Source organism: Artemia sp. Qi Xiang Cuo, chromosome 2, assembly GCF_049724085.1.
Source record: "Artemia sp. Qi Xiang Cuo chromosome 2, ASM4972408v1, whole genome shotgun sequence".
Classification (NCBI taxonomy): domain Eukaryota; kingdom Metazoa; phylum Arthropoda; class Branchiopoda; order Anostraca; family Artemiidae; genus Artemia; species Artemia sp. Qi Xiang Cuo.
The window spans coordinates 60,669,929-60,693,546 of NC_142795.1; the positions used below are offsets into that span (position 1 = coordinate 60,669,929).

The window sequence follows — 23,618 nt, forward strand, 5'->3', positions numbered from 1 at the left end:
TACACAACTGAGAGCAGTCTGAAAGAAATGCAGAAAGTTCTGAATCTTAAAAGTGTCCCGTAATTGAAAGCTAGAACAGTTCCTTGTGAAACTGAGTTTGAACTCAGGAATGGTATTGACGTGGCAAAGTCCTTTAGAATGTTGAAAGATTCAAAATATGGCCAAGCAGTGAGTATATTTACGGATGCATCCAAGAAAGATCAAAAAGTTGGAGCAGCCTTTGTCATTCCCTAAAGAACTGTGAGGTATATGATGCAGTTCGACTCTTCAACAACAGTATATTAAGCTGAAGTATTGGCTATCGCCGAAGCTGTGAGAAATGTGAATGAGAACGGGCTAAATGGGGAAATCAATAGAATTTGTTTGGACTCTAAGAGTGGCCTAGAGTCATTGAAAAATATTCATATGTTTCAGTCGGTTGCTGGATAAATTATTTATTGACCCAGTGAAAAACAAAAAGTACTGGATAAAGGAATTGAAATTGTGCTTGAGTGGGTGCCAGGGCATGCAGATATAGAGGAAAATGAATTAGCAGACGAAGTGGCGAAAAGTGCAGCAGAAGGAGATGGATGTGTTTTACAAACCATTACTCCAAAGATTGTAAATAGAATATCTGAAATTATAAAGGTATTAAATGAAAAGGCATTCGAAGACATAAAGGCATTTTCAATGAATAGATACATAGTGGACAGGAATGACAAACGATTTAATAAAGCAGTGTATGGTGAACTAACTAAGTCGGAGGCAAGAATATTATTTAGACTAATATCAGGTCATGCAGCAACACAAGTATTTAGAGCTAAATTTTACGGTGAAGATGGAACATGTATATATGACAGTGAAGAGGAGACGGTGAATCATATGGTGTTTCAATGTCTGAGAACGGAGGAAAAAAGAAAACAAATAAGGAAGTTCGTGAAAGAAAAAAAAAGATTGGGACCAGACGATTTACTAAGTAGTGAAAGATCTTCAAAAGACTTTAGTGAAGGTCTCAAATTAATATTCAAGTTCATAAAAGACATTAACCGAATAAATACACTATAGTGAAATATGTCAGTTTGATTCAGAAGAAGGAAAGCCTCTCAAGTCCTCAGGGAAGAGGGGAGGATTCTACGTTCATCATCATCATCAAGTAGTCTTTCTTAAAGAATCAGGACAAAAGGTCAAACTTTAGCGTAAAGAATGACGGTTGAGAAAGGGACAGTACCCCTCATATACAGAATAATTTCTGCTCGTTTTAAGTTTTAATGTTGCTCTTTACTTCCAGTAAAAAAAAACTTTTCATTTAATTCCTGACCGTTTTTTAAATAATGTCCTTCCCGCCCCCTTTCCACCCTCCGTCGTGCAACATTTTGCTTGGAAAATTCCTCCGGAAATTTTCCTCCCTAGGGAAAATTCTCCTCGTTGAAAATTCCGCCCCTCCCTGAAAAGGATTACCCCTAAAGGTTTCCGTATATTTCCCAATAACAAATACTGTATGTGAACAATATAGGTAAATTGTGTAGCTTACAGTCCTTTCCCTAGGAACTCTGGAGGTTTATGCCATCAGCAAAAGCATAGTTATTGGATTTTTATACTATACTAAATTAAATGGCTATCTTAAAATTTTGATCAAATAACTTTTGGGAAAAATGGGCGTGGGGGCCCCTCCAATATTTTTGGTCACTCAAAAAGGGCATTAGAACTTTTGATTTCCGTTTGAATAAGCTCCCTCCTGATATTCTATAACCATTGGTTCGATACGCTCATCCCTGGAAAAAAACAACAAAAAAAAAAACAACAAATATACACGCATCCGTGATCTTTCTTCTTCCCAAAAATACAAAATTCCACATTTCTGTTAATAGGAGCTTGAAACCTTAACAGTAGGGTTCTCTTATATGCTGAATCTGATGGTATGATTTTCGTTAAGATCGCTTGACTCTTGGGGGAGGGAGGGGGTTATCCCTCTTTTTTCGAAAATCAGGAAAATTTTCTTAGGCTCGTCGCTTTGAATGGGTGACAGTAAACTTAATGAACTTTGTATATTCAGAATCAGCATAAAAACTAAATTCTTTTGATGTATCTATTGGTATCAAAATTCCGTTTTAGAGTTTTAGTTACTTTGGATCGAGTTGCTCCTTACTTACTGTTCGTTACCACGAACTGTTTGATTACGGTTCAAACAAGGTGCAGCATGCCTATTTGTCAGCCAAAAATTGGAAGTGTGAGAGGACCGGCCAACTGGCTCCCTAATAAGTCGTACAAAACATCCTTAATTAATTCTGGTTCAAAAAGATGCAATATACTCACCTTCCTGTCACAAAGTTTGGATGGTAGGGGCAAGGGAGCGGGAGATTCTAAGGCTTTATTCCTCTAGGTTGTTTTTGTAGTGAATCAGGACTAAGCTGTTTTTTGCACGCACTAAATCAGAAGTTAGCTTGTTCTTATGCAAAGTCAATATCCATTTTTTTTTTTTTTTACAACAGCAATGAAGTTGTCAGCCCCTTAGAATTTTAAACATAGTGTTTTATGAGGGAATCAGTCCAAAACTGATTCAATATACTCTCTTTGGCATTTGGACGGCGTGAAAAAAAAATATGTACTATTTTCTTGCTTTGGCTCAGCTTTCTGATACCACGAGTAAGAAAGGGATAGTAAGGAAACGCTCAAATTTATTTTAGCTATGAGATAACTATTAAAATTTAGAAGATACATGTGGTACCATTTTTATACTTCAATCTTAAACGTAGATAATTAAATAACAAACTCAACCGAAATCACCAACAAAGATGGTTTGTAATAATGGAAGTCAACACTTTCAGACCATTGGGAAAATATCTTTTTGGTGGATCTCTACGTTTCTCCACATTTATTATTATTAAAAAAAGAAATATTTAGGTGACAGGATCATGGAACCAGCATCAGAAAACCTCTGCTTCAAACAGATTGCAACTATCGTAACACAAATAAGCTGGCGGGGGAGAAAGGGGTGTATTATTAGAGGGACGTGGGTCCACTTCGGCTTTCAAATTATACAGTTTTTATGATCCTAAGCGTCAAAGTTCTACAAGCCACGATTTGTTTATCAGAGCTCAAAAATACCCTGGCTGGAGGTACTCAAGCTAGGAAAGCTAGTAGACACTAGATGGGTCTACTGGCATAAGTCTTTTTGCAAGTTAAAATACGCATGAAAACAATCACTCTGGTTCTTGATGTACTTCTGTGAGTAGCGAATCAAGTTTGATAATTGCAACTTTCGTAAAGGACCGTGTTTTCTCTGAAGCGCTTGTTAGTTTCACCGATGAATTAATCAGTTGAAGAATAGAGAATACTAATTTTGTCTCTCAGATGGCAATCACTGCTGTCAACGCTCCTTATCCCCACGGAAGCAGGAACTAAATGCATAAGGCTTTTATAATGTCGGTCGTGCCTTGGACTTGGTCGCTGAGAAGTGTTTTCTTCGGCCGGTATTCTCATAGAAGACGCTATTGCCTTTCTTTCACTGACACAACACCAGCCAAAATTTGCCTGTTTGACACTATAATAGCTTTTTTTAGTTGCTTGGATGAGCTTACCAATAGTCAATCTTCGGATTCTGTGACTCAGATGAAGCTGAAAGGATCCGGCAAAGTAGTTTTTGCATTACAACCATGCAATGCAGAAATGACCTAACAAAAACTCGATTCCTTAAACCCTTGTCCTCAGCTGCAAATATCAGAATTGATTCGCTGCTTACAGAAACACATCAAGAACCTGAGTGAATTATTTCATTCGTAGTTTTAGCATGCAAAAAGACTTATACCAGTAACCCCATCTAGTTTCCACCAGCCTCTAACTTGAGAGCCTCCAGCCTAATTTCTGATAAATAACTCATGTTGTGTAGAACTCTGACGCGTATAATTAAACAAATTGTATGATTTGAGAGCCGAAATGGGTCTATACCCCTTTAACAATACGATCCTTACTTCTCCGCCACCTTATTAGTGTTAGGCTTGTTGCACTTTGTTGTGACCAGAATCTTGCTAGAATTTTCAATGTGTATAACTGGAGGCAAAAAGCAGTGATTTGGCCATCCAACCCTCTCCTCCTCTTTACCACTTTTTTTGGAGAAAAGCTATCAATTTGTGCTTTGTTTTAAGTGGAATTACGCTGGTATTTTTTAGTCTATAATAGTGCAGGCTTGAAGTTGGCCAATAGGCCATCCAGATTTTCCCCACCCTTTCCATTGCCAACCTTCTAGCATAAAATGGGGTGTGCACCTAGTTTGAGCTGGATTCGCATCAGGATTTTCGTCTGGTAAAATAGTAGAACCTCCAGAACCCTGCCAACTTTATAGTCCAAAACCATGTCATCAAAATAAGACAAGGGTGGGTTAAGCTTGGCCGTGATCAGCAAAGGCAAATATCTTAAAATATCTGAAAAATGGAAAAATTGACCTAGAAGTGCATTTTTTCTGATTTAAAGGCATCTGTCTCGCCCTCCCTTCTCTTTGATTTTAGAAAATGTTCTTTTATTAGCTTTGTATTCGGGGGGGTGGGGGGGTTTAAATTTTATATTCTTTGTAACGGTTAGCAAATGTCTCATGTTCTTTCTTCTTTTTTTATTTTTCAAATTCATTTTTTTTCAAATGGGTGAGAACTTTTAGATAAAAAAAGAGGAGTAGGGGGAGGCAGAACATTTCTGTTTTGTTTGGCGAATGTGTTTCCTCCCTAGCCCCTCTTCCCGAAATATTACCTCCCCTAAAAAAGTTCAGATGCATGTGCTGGTGCCAAACATATATTTTATTATTGAAAGGTTTCAGTAATGTTTTTGTTCAAATATCATGGATTTTATCAGTTTGACTGCCCTCTAGGTTATATTCACAGTAGTGATCATTTTACTCTGCGATTCGTCGAATTTTAACATAACTATATTTTGTATTTAATTTATAAATCTTTAGATAATTGAAGGTTTGATTTCAGGATGATACTCATTATTTTGTGATGACGGCCAAGAAACATAGCCTACTTTGGAGAAATGTACTGCATAACGTAAGTTATATTCCTTGACCTTTTTTTTGTTTCAGTTTTATGCTTCATTGATCACCTTCGTTGTAGATTAGTTAAAACTGCTAATATCAATTCCAGGTGTTGAAACAACGGATTCATATAAGTTAAGATAAAATTTATCGTAATTATAAGTAGCGAATAGTATAAAAGCATTAGACCTTAATTACAAATAGAATAACTGTTTAACTGTTCTCTAAAGAGTATATTAGCTTAACAATTGAACGAAGGTATTTGTATAATGACTGCAAAACAGGTGAAAAATCCCCCTAATTTGAGCTGCAAGAGCAATACTTGTTTTTTTTTTATTTTTTTTCCCTAGTCCATTGATTTCAGCCTTTTGCTAAAAAGTGGTAAGGGTCTAAACCTGCGGTTCTTACGGAAAGTGTAAATCTCAGGCCTGATTGATCAGTGTGACGTTACATCTAGGAAGGCTCTGTATTATTTTTGCCTGGGTCCAAAAATGATGGTTTAGGCCAGTAATTGAGCCAGAGCCTACAGTGTGCAAGTTGAAGTGGAGTTTTAAAGCCCGTCGAACTGTACTTCAGCTTTTTGTGCTGCAAAAAGCTCCGATCTAGAAAGCTCCGATCTAGCAGGCAAGTAGGGAAGCACCAGTTTCGAATCGAAATCGTATTTTTTTCAGTTTTCTGAATCCAAAATGACAATGGAAGATTTTAGCAAGGTCCAGATAATTGAATAACTCTGATAAACTTTATTATTCTAAGACCCCCCTCCCCTCCTCACAAAAAAAAGCTTCATGCTTAGTTTTAATAAGTAAATCACTTGGAAAAATATGTCCTTAACCATATATATATATATATATATATATATATTAAGTCATGAATATAAGCGCCGTTTTGTTTACCTGAAGCCTGTGTCAGCGTCAGTAGGTCGTAAGTGTTTTCTTTTGCTAAACACCTTCTATCAGACGTCTTCAGCATCCGGTATGCTGTGACAAATTAACTATAAATTTACAATGGATAAAAAAAAGTCCATACGACCTCACACATGAGGATGGAAAAGAATGAGAAACTGCTCAGACTTGGGTTTTGTTTGAGGTCTAATTTAAAATATTATTATTTATTGAAAACCTGTCTTCATGCAAAAAGAAAAATATGGAGCACAAAAAAAGCAAAAGAGCACTGTACAACTATGGCAATGTAACTAGTGTAGAAGAAGGTGTTTCCAAGGATGTTTTTAAATAGTTCGGCTGTGTTTTTCTCTATAGATTTAGCAACGGCTATAGTAGGATCTGCTGTATGAAGACTTGATGAGCTTTGATCTGCGTGTCCAGATTAGATATTTCAGTAGGTATTTAGCGATACGGAAGAAAGTTCTTTTCCCTCCAAAAATATTTGGTAATTGACTAACTTTTTGCATGATTCTTTTTTATAGGACTATCCGGATACGCAGACTCTTTTGGCCCCTGAGAACATAAACCGAGAAGCTCTTTACGAGTATGCCCTCGAAGCTGCAATGTTTGCGACCAATTATCAACTACCTGAAGATGTAGCATTTGCATATAATCATCACGGCAAGCCAGATGTTGCCATGTTTGATTTTACCTCCATGTTTGCCTCGGAAAATGCATGTCGTATTGTCGAAAGAAATGGGAAACAATTACTGATGGCGCTTGTTGGTGATGGTTTACTTGAGGTAAGAAGTGACAACTATTCTTAATTTAATATCCACAATCAAGACTGTAGTTGAAAAATCGAAAAGGAAAAATTGAAAAATATATTTTTGATTAATTTAACTTCTTGCTTGGAAAATTACGTAACTTAATAAAAAAATAAAATAAAAAGTAAGAACAAAAAAAGTCGGTTTTTGTTATTTTGTACTGGACATCTAATGGAAAATATTCCTTAAACCACGGAGAATAAGTACATTTGAGGATAGGGTATTATAGAGGATTTTTGTCACATATCAAGAACATAGACAAGAACCTGTGTCAATTTTTTTTTTATTCACGAGTTACTTGTAGATTTACTAGATAAATCTAAAAGCTTTAGCTTGTTTACAATATATGGAGTATGATACTTTGGTAGAAATCTTGGTCTTTCGGACATCCTTTAAGAGAGGTGATCATGTGCGGTAGGGTGGAGTAGGTAAACTGAAAAGAGTAGAATCAGGAAAATAATTTGCCAAAGACTAGATATCAAATATTGAAACAAAGAATTTTTTTAATTTATCTAAAAGGCAATCTTTTAATTGTTTCAGATTTAGCATGTTCCAAGATAAAGATCAAGTTTTTTTTAGTTAATTTTGAATTTAACTTCAAAGATAAAGCTAAAGTCAAATTTTGAAGCCGACGGAGAAAATCTTGTTACCTTGTGAATTCGTTTTGCTTTGCGCTGTATTATTTGGAGTGGTTTTAAATGGATTCAACACGCGTAGGTAGGCTAAACAATTAAGAATGGACTCGATTAAAGTATGAAACTTTAAGAATAGAAAAAGCAAGAACTTGTTTTAATTTATGCAGACAACCGAAGTTTTGCAAAAGCTTTAAACGCAGATACTCGCAGATGTGTAATTTCTAAACGCAGATGTGTAATTTCAGAGCACAACTGATCATGAATAATAACACTTAGATGAATAAATCCAATGATTTTGCTCTTTTTGTATTTTTGATGGCCGGTTCTTTTTCTATTGATTTTGTGATCTTTGTGATCTACCCAAAATCGTATCTTTGTGATCTTTGTGATTTTGTGATCTTTGTGATCTTTTGTGATTTTGTGATCTACCCAAAATCGTAAATTTAGTTTGGGATAGTTCGCAGCAAGCTGATGGCAAAGAAAACCATGTGTATGAACGATTCACTTCCTCAGGAAGATTTGCAAACAGTAACGAAGGAGTTAGGAGCATAGAGCTTTGACCATAACCTTGATATCATCAGCTAATATTATGGCTGAACTATTCTCACAATTTCACCACTTTAAAGGTCATTAATAAATATCAGGAATAGTAACGGCCCTTATACAGACTTTTGAGGAACCCCTATAATACTAAGGAGATAATAACTAGAAACATGTTGATCATGGTTGCAAACGTAGCTACAACCTAGTAAAGAACGGACCACGGCCCATCGTAACCAAAAATTTAAAAACCCGTTTGAAAAAAACTGGGTAGTTAGAAAAAATTTGCCATTTGTAAGTGATTCAGGAATGGTAACTAGTATCTAGACTAGTTTTAATAGTAAAGCGTTATCTGGAAAATTTATCTCAATGTATATTTTATTAGTTTATAAATAAGAGTTAATAAATCTTTCTGATAAGGGTATAATAATAAGGGCAGATAATAATAATAATTAATTTTTATCCTCTTTACAAACATAAAAAATACACTGAGGAATAAATGAAGGAAAAAAGAAATTTCACCAGCAAAAACTACAACATAAGAAGTAAGGAACACCGAAAAATGAATTTACTAAACATTCAAACAAAACTACAACTAGAAATTAGAAAGTGAAAAATCCCACTGCTGAATACCTATTTAATAACTATTTAAACACGGATACAATTCAGAGGAAAATCAACTGTACGTTCTCTACACTTTTGGAATCTTAACGAGACTTCGTTCATTTTCATCATAATATCAAAAACCCTGTATTTTAAGCGATATAAGTATTCCTGGACGAAAGGGAAAGGAAAAGAAAAACCTTATATATGAAAATATCTAAAGAATTGTCTGCAGATGATAAGATGTTTAGTATAGTTAAAAAACTTCCAAACCGACGTAATGAAAAATATATGGGGCGCAAACATAACATTGTAGAGCCTTCCTAAGCAGTATTTGTCAAACTGCCTTTTTATTTCGGCTAGCATACCATAAGTCTTTCGGAGTTTCTCCTTGATAGCTTGAATAACAAGAGTTCATGTTCTCTTAATAGACACACAAATTGGGAGTCCCAGATGATTGAACGTATCTGTACATGTGATTGAGGATAAACCGACTAGAAGGGAGCCACTTCCAACATTATTTGGGAAAAATACCATAAATTGTGTTTTTGAAGCCTCTAAGGAAAGACCTATGTCGGAAAACTAGGGTGGAGTACACTTACAACAGTTTGAAGTGAATCAACATCTTTAGCCAGCAAAACAATCGATCATCAGCATAAGATCCATGGCTGATCGATCAATAAACTGATCAATCAGGAAAAGGGGAATATATCTAGTGGCTGTTGAGATATCGTTATCAAATAAGCCTTGTTTGAGCCCTTTCTTTACTGGAATACAATTGTTAAGATGAGTACCAGAAGGCACCTTAGTACGAGAATTTTGATACTAATGCCATGAACAAGAGCAAATGAAAGGGTTGACACCATTACAAAGAAGAGCAAGAATAGCATGAGAATGAAGGATAGAGTCAAGGGCTCTGGCGATATCTAAGGCACCTACATACAAACATACAAACTTTTGAACTCTAATGCCACTTCTAAACCCAAACTGATTGTCGTCGAAATTGCAACGCTCATTAATAAGCGGGAATAGGACCTCTTCAAGAAGTTTGCTAATTATAGAACGAACGGTAATTGGCCTATGCGCACTACAAACTGGAGGGTCTTCATTTTTTTCCAATAAAGGTTACAACCCCTTCACAATAGACTTTGGGCATATTCCTTAGATACAACTGCCTAGAATAACAGGGAAAGGTGGTCAAAAAGGTAAACCGAACCATGCTTCAGATGCTTGGTCTGTAGTCTATCCAGACCGGGAGCTTTTCTCGCTTGCATCAGTTGAATTAGTGTAGCTACAGATGATGGTAAAAAATTTACGAAGTATTTTCCATGGTCAATATTTGATAGGTAATTACAAAGACTATTTCTAAAAGAAGGCTTCGACAGTTAGTGGGTCATCTAAAAGATTAAAATAAGATTACCAGTCAGAAATGCAAACCTGTTCAGTCTCAAAGGAATACGAACGAGTAAGCTTAGAAATTTGTTTCCATAGAAGTCTAAGGATTATTTCGGACAGAATAATATGTCATATACTTCTTGCTTTTTCCAATTTCTCATAATCTTATGGAATGAGTGATTCGTAGATTTCATAAGTTGAAACACTACTCCAGAGTGGGACCTGTCGCACTCCAACCATATATGATACCAAAAACGGTGTCATCAAAAACGAGGTTTTATATTAAATATGGCTATGCAGTTTAATAAAATTAAATAAATATATACCATTTTAAAATTTACGCATTTGAAAATTTACAAATTTCATATTGTTACTCTGTCATTTAATTTTTAATTTCCCTAAAGCAGATGTCCTCACTCTGCCAGAAATTCGGTGCCTAAAAATCCGGGCATATAAAAAATGGTCGAAAACTACCCTATTCTGGTTGAAGCTCCAACGCAGAATTCGATCGGAATATCCTTAAAGCTACAATAAATTGATATAACATCAGAGCCATCGAATTGTAATTTCAATAATTAAACCCGTTTTCCTGTGCTGTGTTGATAAAACAGTTTTCTAACATTTTCTTTGGTTGAATAACTTTCCATTGTGTCTGTAAAACGCTTAATGCAAACGTAGTACAAGATAATTTTTGTGGAATATTTGGGTTCTGATTTTATGTCTCTTTTTGGTGCACTTTTCAAAGAATCGGAATTTAGTGTAACAAGGCAGCTGCGATTGAAGTTGGGAAATTACGACTTTTTTTCTTGTAAAAATTTGTTGCAGCAAGTGCGATAATATTCCGAAATAATGGTGAAATAATATGCAATAACATTCCGAAATAATATTTGTTTCTCAGTTAGAATCTCACATTGTAAAAAGTTTATTCCACCTCACAAAAATCAGGCATCACTGAATTCAAAGTTGACTCACTTATAAGTGAATCATCAAATGTTTGTGTGCAGTTTTGTCTGCAAAATGTTTGGGTGCAGCCTAACAATGTTTGTGTGCAGTTTTTAGTTTTATGGATGTTTGCGTTTCAACGGAGTAAAATTTGTTTTTTTTTGTTACAAACAAAAAAAAAACTACAAAATAAACTTACGAATTTAAAGTAGCTTTAAATTCGTGGGTTTGTGAAATCCTCCCCCCTGAGCATCCCCCTTCGCGCAAACGGCTACCGCGACAAGTAGCTGAACCGGTACTTAAAATTCAGCCGGTACCAGTACGACATATGCGTTAGCAAATAATTTTGTTCCCATGTTTGTCAAGATTTTTAATACTACACTCATTCGTCAATTATTGTACATATTTATTTTGTTTTAGTCCATTATTCTTTTTATTCATTGTTAATTTGAAAAGTTTTTTTCTTTGCTTTGAACTTGGAGTTATTCTATTTTTTTTTATTTTTTTTTTATTTTTTGCAGATGGATATTTCAATGTCTTAGGTTTTAATTTTACTCTGTTTGTGATATTTCGAGTCAACATGTAAATTTGTATGACGATTGTGGCCCTCAGAAGGACCTATTTTCGCGTCGACCTGAGGTTTAGCCGAAACAATGCCTGGTTAATTCGAAAATACTGGCCAGAGGTAATAGCGTTTCTGGTTCTAAAAAAAAAAAGAGTAATTCTGGTTCTCAAAAGCTTGAAAATACATGTCAGAAGGAAACAACGATTGGTTTAATTCATTAGCTAAATGGATTGCAGAAGACGGGTACTCAATAGTGGTCTTGGGATGGGCAAGGGATAAATAATTATGCGGTAAGGAGGCCTATTGCGATGATGAAGCCTTTTCTTTGGGAAATATCCCTTGCAAAAGAAGAGCCGTTGAGGTCAATCTGTGCAGTTGCAAAAGTACCTCTTTCAAGAACAACTGAGAAAGCATATTGTTTTTAGTCTTATAGGCTAGGCTTGATTTTTCATTTGTTTATGCCAAGCCTTGTCGAATATTTAAGGCTTTAGAAAAAAAAGGAAAATCCAAAAGTCACATGAACCAACTCTTGGAGCATTCTGTAAAACTTGTTTGATTAATTAGAACCTATCAGAAGAAGAAAGAATAATTAACAATTGGAAACGCACAAACAAAATAATCTGCTTCGTGAGATCCGTAACAAGCAAACAATAAAAGAAAAGAAAAGGGATACATTTGGCTGGCTTCTTAATTGTTGTTTTTTGAGCCAGAGTTTAGAAATACTAAATATAGTTTTTTTCTCTCCTGACATTGCCATTCTCAATTGATTTATTTATACTCTACAGTAATTCGACCTGTTATATCGGTGTATTACTTTATTTTGAATAAAATCAATTTTGCGCTTTAGCTTCATGTGTGTTTATTCTTTTTATGGTCCATTATTTCTTCTTTTTTTCAGCCTTTTTGGCCGACTGGTTCGGGCTGTGCAAGAGGTTTCTTAGGGTGTTTTGATGCCTGCTATATGTTGAAGCGGTGGGCTAGTGGGGAAAAGACACCTTTGGAGGTAATTGCAGAACGAGAGAGTATTTACCGGCTGTTAGCCCAAACTACATCAGAGAATCTATGCAAAGACCTGGCCAGCTATACACTTGACCCACGAACGAGGTATTTAATTTTTTTTGTTTAAATAAGGTGCTGGAAGAGAAGGCCAAAGAATGCTTTTCAGTATGCATCAGCTCTTTATCGGAGGAAGAGGATTACTTGGCATCAGATTTTTGGGCGTAATAAAGACGCCACGGATTACAAGTAGTGTCATGAAACTAGCTAGACAAGTGTGAGGGTCATTTTCCCCCTTTAAGCCTGGGAAATTTTGGCAATCTTCTCGCTACAGAATGTCCTATAGCGATAATCTTTGCATTGTTGGAATTTTCTCTATTGTCTTCACGGTTTATAAACGTATTACTGCTTTCTTTAATAGAGAAGGCAAGAATTATAACTGGGTATATTTTAGAGGTTGGTGATAGCGAAACCGATAACACTTGGCCTTCTCTACGGGTGCTTAAATTGATAATCTAATAGCAAATCTTTGAGATAAAATAAAATCGTTTTTATGCTCTGATTGGAATTGAAATTTGGTTGATTGGGGTTGTTAGAAAAGAATAAACCCATCTACAAATTCGTATAAGATAAAGAATTATACTAAAGAAAGGGTCATTTTGCAACACTTCTATAAACGGATGTATTTTACGAAAAATAAATAATTCAGTTCGTTTCTTTTAAGCTTCCCTAGAATATTCCATTCTGCGTTCAAGGTTATCGCTCTTATTCTCGTATGATACCGCATATTTTTGTCAATATTCTATTATTTCTTTTTAAGTTTAAATGTAACCAAACTCATAAATATTAGTCGGCAATATTCGAAACTAGGTGCTATTTTATTCTTGGAAACAATTCTTCGAAGCTTATGGCTACTATGAAGGGTTGACCCTTAAACCCAATCCTCATCATAGTTGGAGCATCTGCTGCAACCATGCAGCGAAAAATAGCCGGAGACTCCACAAGAAAGGTGTCAGACTGAAAGGAAAACTGCACCATTAAAATCACCGTAGCTGAAAATCTTATTTTATAGAATTATAGTCCTTTATTGTAAGCAGCAAGATTTTCTTTTTTTTCGCTTGGAAGGCATTGAGGTGTCTCCGTTTTTTTCGCTCTGATATTTTTTTTTCGCTAGTTGGGCACTGAAGTATCATAAAGAGATGTTTAAGGGCTCATTTGAATAGAATAAACACTCATTCAATATGGATTATATTCAATGTATCATATTCAAATGAGCCCTTGAACATCTCTTTATGACATAGAACTAAGTGATTTTCGAGATTTTTGGGTTGACTCATGACGGACAATGTTCACTGGACTTGTATGCAAAACAGGGGACTGAATTTGCTTGGACAAGTGACCTAGCCTAAGCGTGGTGACCAGTGACCGAACAAGTGACCTAAGCCTAATAGGCTTGTCCGGTTAGAGTCTCAGGCGGACTACCGTGTTTTATGATTAACACATGACCGACAAGTCCCCTGGAGTCGCAGGTGAACGTTGATTGTTGAATTAAAATCAAGTTCCCTTCAAGCTATGGCTAATTGGAGAAAATCGGAGAAACATATATATTTTCGTGCCTGGTTTAACTATCTGAGTGATAGAGAATTTTCTCCTTTTGTCCAGGTATCCTAACTCGAACTCCCGAAAAGTCTTACCCATTCATGTCCGACATTTGTACGATACTGACCGGCCAGAGAAAATTGAGACGATGATGCGCAAGACTGCTTCCATTTCTAAAGAAGAGAAAGAAAATATTAGATCCCTCAAGGCTTTGAAGAGTAAGTGGATTTTACTTTAATGCACATTATTTCTCTTTTCATTAAAAGGTAATTATAATGAACAGCGAAAGATATTTTTTTGTCATTCTGTAAAACATGATGTAAAGCAGAAATACTATGTTTTTGCTATAAATAGTGTTTTATCATGGTACATAGAGATGTTATAATATCTTGCTAATGTCGAGAATTTCGTTTTGGGACGTATCTCAAGCGACATAAGGGTCTTTTGGAATTACGTACATATTGGAGCAATTAGACTTACGTTATATATTTGAAAATTCTAGGCCTTTCAAAATTCAAAAGATGCTTATATACAGCACAGACAGAAATGGGATTTCTGATCCCAGAGACTGATGCGGCATTTACATTTTTTAAAATCGTCTTTGCTTAAAGTACTCACATTTTCCAAAAAAAAAACAAAAAACAGCACTAACGTGAAGCGTGGCGGAGAAAGTGTTAGAGACGGGGTATATACTGCTAATAATCTCTGCAGGGGTTTCTTGAGATATGTAATTTATTTGAAGTGAGCTTTGTGAAGCACTACTCATTAAAGTGTACGGGTATTCCACTATCAGTAAAACGAACAGTTTCTATTGATGATGTATGTCAATTTACGTTCAACTTTGCTCTGTTATGCTGTTGTGACGCTATGCTGTTGGAAATGATAATTGAAAGAATGGGTCTAAAGGGAATAAGCTGTTCTGATTTTTCTTGATAATTGTCATGGGTGATTTGTAACAGCATCTTTAATCGTGGATTAATTTTAAAAAAAGAAAAAATAATTCCTCTCATGGAAAGCTGGGACAAATTTTATGTTTTACTAAACATATTAGGAAATCCGTTTAGTCGTTGATTGGAAAATTTTCCTTCTAAAGTTTTCTTAATTTTTATTTTATTTGCAGATACTGAATCCCGGCTTATGTCCTGGTTCAAGCTACATCTTTTTGACTATCCTCTCGCAGATATTTCCGACATTTGCACATCCTTCCAGACTGGACAGCCTCTGTGCGCTCTGATTCACAGATATCGTCCAGAATTATTGGATTATAATTCTCTGGATCCTGAGGACTATGGTGGAAATTGTTCGCTGGCTTTCAGTGTCCTTGAAGGGATGGGCATTAAATCTGTAAGTTGAACTAACATTTTAAGGGAAATGATTTTAGCGCAGTTTGTGCTGTTAGCTGGCTGTGCTGTTAAATCCAGCTTGGCTGGCGTTAGCTAGATTCCGAAAAAAAATCGAAATATATTGAGCTTCGGTGTGTTTTTTTTTTGCTATTTCCGGGATTTGACCAAATCTTATTCTGAATCGGTTTGGTATTAGATATATTCTCGGCGTTAGCCGATATCTCATAACTCCTATAATTAATATCATAAATCCTATTGTGTATGAGCCTTTACTATCTAAAGGTTCATACACAGTAGGATTTAGCATTCGTCGAGAATCCTCGTTCGAACCCTTAGGACTTCAAATATACCACGGGGAACGCTTCACACCTTTTTCCAAGGCCGTTATTACAAGCTGATAAGAGATCGTTTACCATCGTGTCTGGACTTACCATTAAAGTATCGATGGCATGAAAATATGATTGACTATGGCTTGTTCGCTAGAATGGGTCCCAAGTGACTCTGTTTTTCCTCATTTAGACTGATTAAACAGAATTCGTTAAACAAAAGAGAGGGAGGAGGTTTCAAGATTCATGATCCTAATCTCAAGGCAGTAATTTAGAATAGTTAGAAAGATATTGCTATTTGTTCTAAGTGATAATGAAATGTAATTCAGTAACTACTTACAAGAATGAAGAGGAGAAAACCCTGGCCAGAACAGCCAACAAAATTTGGGAAAAAGCCGCGAAAACTAGATGGATTTAAACCTAAAAAAACGCAACTGATTGAATAGTACAGGATATTAGGATCCATGAAATATCATGGATGAAAAGATAAACACGATAAGAATAAATGAAGTATTTGGTTTTATAATCCTAGAATAGTATCATGAAGAAAGTAACTCTTCTGCCTAACTATCGATAACACAGGAGAACAGCTCTTTCATTGTCTTAAATTTCTGAATTATTTTTGGTTAGCTCCTGGCCTCTAAATCCAAAACAACCGTGGTTTTGTCTATCATACCAATTTTGAATGTAACCTTTCTTTGTCGCAAGATTCACGCAATTTGTACATAGAAAGGACAATAAAGGAAACTTACCAGCTTACTATTTACAAAAAATGGTTTAACTCATACGGGTAATGGTAATTATTGCAAGTTAAGGTGTGTTCATACGCATAAGATGTTGTTTTTACCTAGGAAGGCACAGATTTGATTTTCGGAATCGTCTGTTTTGTTTGTGTTTAATCGAAGGACGTTCATGGTTGGAGTTCGAACAATAGTCAGCCATCATATGCACACCCCATGTATCTTATTGCCGGCCCGTCAAGACCTTCAATTCAAAATAAAGAGTCAACAAGACGACAATGTAAAAAATGCAATTGGATTCTCGTATTACCTCAAAATATTTTTGTAGTCATTCAAACGCTGTGGAAAAATAGTGGGGCAGTTTAAAATGGACGGCCGAACCAGTGAACCATCAAACATACTGACCTTTATCTTTTCAACTAACAGGCTAGGGCATACTGAAATCACAGATTTCTAACAAGCGAAATTTTTTTTTTCAATAGCTTCATGAGATACATTTTAATATACAGAGGTGGAAATATAATTCTTTCTGGTGAAAAGTGTCTGATGTAGGATGTTTGAATCGCCGAGTTTCGGGTTAGATTTTACCGACTGCAACGAAAGTTTTTTTTTTCTTTTTTTATCGGTTGCAATGAATGCTTCTCATGAGTGCTGTTGCCCCCCTCCCTCCAATAAAATGGAGATGATTGGTATATGCACGTTGCTACCCGAGGAAGAAGGAGACAGCTTTAATGTAACCGCAGAATATCTGTTGGTGCCTTCAATAATGCCAAAGTAATGACTCTTTATTACTCTATTCAGTCACAATGTGTTTAAAAATTCCCAATTGTTCCATTAACACATGTACAGATCAGAATGCGCAAATCCGTCAGTATTTCAAGATATTCCAGAAGCACAGTTTTTCTTGATCGAAAGTTAGATACATTAGCTCCTTTTCCAAACAAGTTATTTGGGTGCCGTCTTGATGCTAACTGTTATGAAGCTTTATTTTAAATAGTTCACATGTGCCAAACCATCCAACTCGTACTGATCAACTACCCTACGAACTGAATAATCTTCAATTTTAAACTCTTTGTCGTTGAGGTCTCTTCAATTTTCACCGGACTTGTCTTCCTGTATTCCTAAAGGTGGCAGTTCTTTAATGACTTGTACTGGTGATGTAGCTAATGGGAAACTGGGATAATCTATTCTGTATTTGTTTTTTATTATGTCCTAACGCTTTCATTGTGCAAAATAAATGATCATCTCGTATTTTTTCGCCCACATACTTCGACATGCTTTCGACACGCCTATACACCTCACGAGGTACCCATGATTTATCTTGATCGTCAATTTTTGCATTTAAATAGGCCAAATATATAGTTAAAAATAAATAGCAATTAAAAGTTAATAACAATTAATTATATTATAATTAAAAAAATTTATATAATTAAAAATTATTATAATTTAAAAAATATTATGATTAAAAAATATATATTTTTAAATCATGATTAAAAAAATAAAAAATAAATAGCAATTAAAAATCATAAATAAATACCATTAAAATAGGCCAAATATATCTAAAGAACGGACTGATGTTTCTCCTTTCACTTGAAACGGTAACACTGCCACAAAAAACAAACCGGAATCTTATAAGCACCTGCGGTGCGAAATAGGAGATATGGACAAAGGGAAATTTTTTGTTCATATGTAAATAAACACTTAACGGTGCTAACTTTGCATTTAAGCAAAAACCCGGAATCCGTTTAGGGATATGCTTCATTATATTATCACGACAGCCAGCATTCAACTAGAGCATCTCCGGTGTAACCTGACTAGTCCTGGAAATCAGGCACAAAAATATACCGGCCTTCAATTAGAGTAGAATATTTTTATTTACAACACATACATAAATAAATGTCACAAAACAGCGCACATGCCTGGTGGAGTGGTGGGATACTTTGGCGCTTTGTTTTTCTCATTGTTTTTTTTTTCACATTCACATTGACTTTCCGCGTTTTATCTATTGTTTTTCTCTTCAACACTCTCATTGATTATGTTTTTTCGTTTCGCGCTGAAGAAGAGAGGTGTTTGTCCCCTCGAAATATTCGCTTTGTTGTGTTTTGTCAATATTTTCATTTGACCTTTAAAAACTCCATTTTTGCTCATTTTTCTTTCTTTATGTTAAGTGATCATTCACCAAGTGCCAGTCGTAAAAGGTTTAGGTCAGCCAATAAAAGAGTAATAGTGCTTCTTATGATCAACGCCAAGTCCTTTGGAGATGGTCATACCCATTTAAGATGTGGAGGGAATGTTTGAAAAGATAGAAGAAATCTCGCTCAAGTTTTGAAATGAGCATGCCTCTGAAACCTAACTCCAAAGTTCAACTCTGAAACTGCTCTAAAACCAAACTTAAGAGAAAAAAAAATGATAAAATTTTTAAAAGTATTTCTTTCAAATTCGATAAGATTCATTATCGAGAAAAAATAAGCTAACACGCCTTTTTTATCTTTTATTTCTTGAATATAGTTTGTTGATTCTCTATAAAATTAAGTACAATTGTTATTTTTATTATGAATTGATAAAACTGCTTTCTAATTCATTTTTTTAAACAATTAATTTTTTTCTATGCGGGTGATTACTCTTCTAAGTCGTAAAATACTGTTAATTTACATATGTCATACTTGAAAGGCCTGTAGGACCAGAATGAAAAAAATGAGTTACTAGACCATAATTTCCCAATTGTGTCGCTGGGGGGGGGGGGGGTCTTTGGACCGATCAAGGGAATTTCTCCCTCCTGTTTGCTGGTATACTTGCATTTTTGGCTTATAATTACGTACTTTGGTTTAAGAGTTACTGTAGGTAATGTCGTAAGTTTAGAGGTCTTCCCCTCTGAAAACTGGTTGTCTAAAAATATTAACGAAAAATGTCGCAAAGTGATTCCGCTCTACTGAACAATTTGAAACATGTGAATGCAAAATGTGTGTTGTCTATTGGTAAAATCTACTTATATACTTGTTTTTTGTCTTAGGGTAGTTGTGTTAAAGCTTGAAAACTTGTTGAGTTTATGCTTAAATAGCGTATACCACGAAACTTATTAAAACTCAGAAAGGTCAGAAAATTCTGTCGCTCAGAATATATTTTTTTGTCCAACTGTATTGCCAAAAAAAAGTGATTTAAGATTATATTGTTGAGAAGATAATATTTTTGTTGATTTGATTGAACTTGAAAATTTTGTTGTGCAGTCGTAAATTTAAGAGCTATATATATTACACACAATGACAATTTGAATACCATGTCTGCTTCCCCCTTTGTAGTAGTGGCGTAATTTCCTCAAAACCGTGGGTGGAGGGGGGGCATGTTGGACCGAATTTTCCCAAATCAAGGGAAAATGACAGTGAAAACTGGAAAAATGAGCCATGTAGTACCTTACAGGCAAGGACATACAAAAACCTTACCCGTTTTTGTGGATTTTTGAATTATGCAGGCTTATCTTGGTTTCGACAAGATTTTTGAAGAAACTAAATTTCAAGTGAGGGGCAAACTCGGGTCTGGGAGTGGCAGTTGCCCCTCCCTGCCCCACAGCAAGCCACGTCCCTGCTTTTAGGGTGCCCAAGAAAGTTTGGCTTTTGAAATACTATTAGAATGCATTTTAGTCTGCTATGAACTTTTTTTGCGAAATCCTTTTGTCACTCCTTTGGTTACGAGAGCAAGTAACCCTATTTATTTGCTTGAGATTAGATTATAGGATTGCAATCAAATGCAGTGTTTAATCACATGTTCCAATAAGTTTTCAGATAAGGCTGAATAAAGGTGAATCTGAATGACAAGATATTAATCTGAAGATAAAAGGTCAATACTCCTGCCAAAATATAATTAGTAAGACAATTAATGGATCGCGCAAAATTAGAGATTTTCATTTTTTCATTTTTTTTCTTTTTTATGGAAAATAAATTTTCAGGTTATTGGTAGTGAAGATTTTGCCAGCAGAGGCATTGAAGATAAAGCGTTATGGATCTCATACCTTCAATCTGTCTACCTCTTGTTTAAAGGCCAGATACCATATATACATAGAGTGAGTATAATTTCTTTAGCTCAGTAGTCAATCTGTTATAATGGATCTCTTCTAGGGTCGCTATTTTTTAATTTGTAAATTTTGAATGCTAGAACAAAATTGAGACTAAACAGCTTAATTGAAGAATTATACACGAAGAAAACCCTATTGGAGAAGTTGGAGGCATGTACGGATAAAATTCGTCAAATGATTTTGTATTTAAAATCATGCCAACACTCGCAATCTTTTCAGCATACTTACTGCCGGGAATTGGAGGAGGGGAAGCTGCACAATTTGGGATTAAAGTGCGTGTTTGTGTTTGCGAGCATCCCATGGAGAAACACCAATATACCGTCCTTTTCTAAGACATGGACCTGTGTGTGTTTCGGGTGTAGCATGGAGAAATCCCCCTTTCTTGCCCTTTCCTAGGACTTCCTGGTACCTAGTTCCTAGTACCGGAGTGATGCGCGCAGAAACTGCTGCGCAGCAGTATTTAGATTAGGTGTTCGCAAATTGGCAAAATGGTGCCAATAGCATGACTAGTCTGGTCAATTAAAAGATAAAGTGATGGGTCAATTTGATTGCAAAGCCAATGATCCTAACCACTGTTTCTCATTTAAATAAGGCAATAATGTGTAATCCCACTCGCAGACGAGGATAAGTAAAATCAGCAATATTTGAGCCTGAACGAGATAATCTTGAAGATTCATCTAAATCTATACAGAGAGCTTAAGCGATAAAGATGTGGAATTCGATGAATTGAAAAGCAAATCCTCTTCCCATGGACGAGGGTAAAACGTGTTTCTGGTCCGACAAAAAGTCAATATTATTAAATAAAAAGGTGCGTATCTGTTAGCCAGTACACACTCGAGAATCTAGATCTACAGGCAAGGGGTTGAAACAACTAAGACGCTTGGGAGATAGATCGAATATATATAATTTAGGCTGTATATTTGAACATTAAGGGGCAAGGGCATATCCAGGATTTTTTTTTTTGGGGGGGGGGGGGGCTAAAAATAGGTTGATCAGATAAACTTGCGTTAGGAGCAAGTTTAATTAACGCAAACTTGCGTTAATTAAGTAAATTACACTACTTTAGACTATGTTAGGGGGGCCGCCCCTCCCCTGGATCCGCCACTGGAGTGGACCTATGTCTATTAAGAAAAAATGTCTAACTAATAGGGACTATACATAAAACAGAACCAGCTATTGGACTGGTTGAGTTTTCGATCTTTTGAAAGAAAGATTAAAGATTGTAGTTTTTATATGCTGCTGCTTTGGGAAAGCTGTTGAAAATTTTCTCTGTTACTGGTCGTTGGTCTGCATGTTTTTATGCTCACTGGAACGCATATTTGACAAATTATGTCGTAAACGATTTTTTGGTTATTTTTGTGAGCTGATGTGGTTTTGTAATTTCAATTCCTGTCTGGACCAGCTGATTCATATGTGAAGATTATTGCCAAATTTCTATATTTGTTAGGTTTTTTCAGCTAAGGTTCATTCCCCCCTGGATTAATATGGATTTTAAATCCCTGTTTTAGTGTCTGCAATGAAAGGGAATTTTATTTTGTGAAACAACAGACAAAGATTCTAGGTGCTTGTAAAAAGTTGGGGTCTAACCTACGTTTCAGTTGACAACAGATTCTCATATATCCCTTCCAAATGTAACTTGTGCAATGTCTACCTGGAGGTCTCATTTGAAAAAAAAGAAGTCTATTTATTGTCTAGTAAAAGCAGGTGGAGACTTGGAACATGCATTACCAAGGGTATAGTCTAAGCCAGCGTTCCCACTCCTTGGAATTCTTCTCAGGTGCTGCTAATAAGATTTTTTTTTTTGTTATTTTCATCAGTATTTGTGTTATTTGCAGTATTTATGGCTTTGCTAGTTTTTGAGTAGATTTGATTGTATTTTGTAAAGTTGAAACTCTCCATTTTAGGTGAAAACACTACCGAAGAAAAAAAGTAAGTAGTACAATCAAGGTTTTAACAGTAAAACTATTAATTCTCATAGATAAGCAACTTATCCACGTCACATCAACGTGCTATATCTAATGGCCCTGACTCATTATGTTAGTTTGGTTTACTTAGGAAACTATATTATTGAAAAGGAGAGAGTGAATATACGATATTATTGAAACCTTTCCAAATCACAGAGTTGATGAAAACACGTTTTGAAAGAGTAGAACTGATTCTTCTTGAAATCCTTAATATGGAAAGTATAACCTCTAGCAACGCACCGTCACATCGATATGTTTCATGAAAGATAGGAACTGTACAGGAACGTTTACTTATTTATCAAAATTAATTTTCTTATCCTTTAGAAAGCGAACGCCACTGAAACAGCTGATGACGCTTCAGAGAGCAAAACTGCGAGGAAGAATAGAAAAAGCGACGCATCCTCCTTAATGAAAAGAGTTAAAAGAAGGCGCACTGAAGACGCTGTGGTAAGTGCAATATGTATATAGTTGGTGCTTTGGGGTTTGTCTGATATAGAGAGCTAATTTCTAATTGGTTATATCTCTGAGAAATGTAGGTTTTCCGCGTAGGAAAACGTGTTAAACCACAAAAGGACTACGTTGATTTGATGTGTTAAAGTCTGTAATGGCAAGGCATAAAAATTACAAGATTTGCTATTTGTGCTATAGCTATCATTTATTTATTAATGCGAAAACGTTAAGTGATCTTCATGATAACGGTTTGTAACTTTTCATCAGTTTTTATTGATTTCCCCCCAAAAGGGGTTAACACGGCCAGACGAAGAAAAAAACTGAACAAAACTAGTATAAAGATTTGTTTGCAGACAAAGCGCGCTACCACGTGGCAGCCGTTAGACTTTTATGAAAATATCTATTAAACAGTTCTGACGATTTTTATAAAAATTATGACCTTTCTCACTTTTCACCCTTCGGAGGACCATTTTGTTTATAATATTTATTATTTACATGTTCTTTTTGAAGGTTAACTGAAATTTATTATGAATTTGATGCTCCAAAAGTAATTTTATCTTTTTTTCCGCTTTGTATGCCTGATTATAAACACCTTTTGTCGACTATGCATTGAGCAGATATACATTGATTTCAAATGATTTATCTCTCAAACGATTTCAAATGATATAGCTCTCTCAAATGAAACTTTCAAATTGTCGATGACCAGCGTTCATTTTGTGTGGACTCGACTGCATATGGCAGGGCACA

General features: G+C 35.5%; 1 protein-coding gene across 1 annotated transcript in view; it reads left to right on the top strand.

The window, feature by feature from the left end:
• Positions 1-23,618, top strand: part of Mical (Molecule interacting with CasL) — a 119,305-nt gene that overhangs the window by 38,386 nt on the left and 57,301 nt on the right. The window contains exons 3-9 of the mRNA XM_089107393.1: positions 4,944-5,012; positions 6,423-6,683; positions 12,286-12,491; positions 14,046-14,200; positions 15,103-15,326; positions 20,332-20,445; positions 22,746-22,868. Coding sequence (XP_088963519.1) covers positions 4,944-5,012; positions 6,423-6,683; positions 12,286-12,491; positions 14,046-14,200; positions 15,103-15,326; positions 20,332-20,445; positions 22,746-22,868 — 1,152 coding nt within the window. The remainder of the gene's footprint in view (positions 1-4,943; positions 5,013-6,422; positions 6,684-12,285; positions 12,492-14,045; positions 14,201-15,102; positions 15,327-20,331; positions 20,446-22,745; positions 22,869-23,618) is intronic.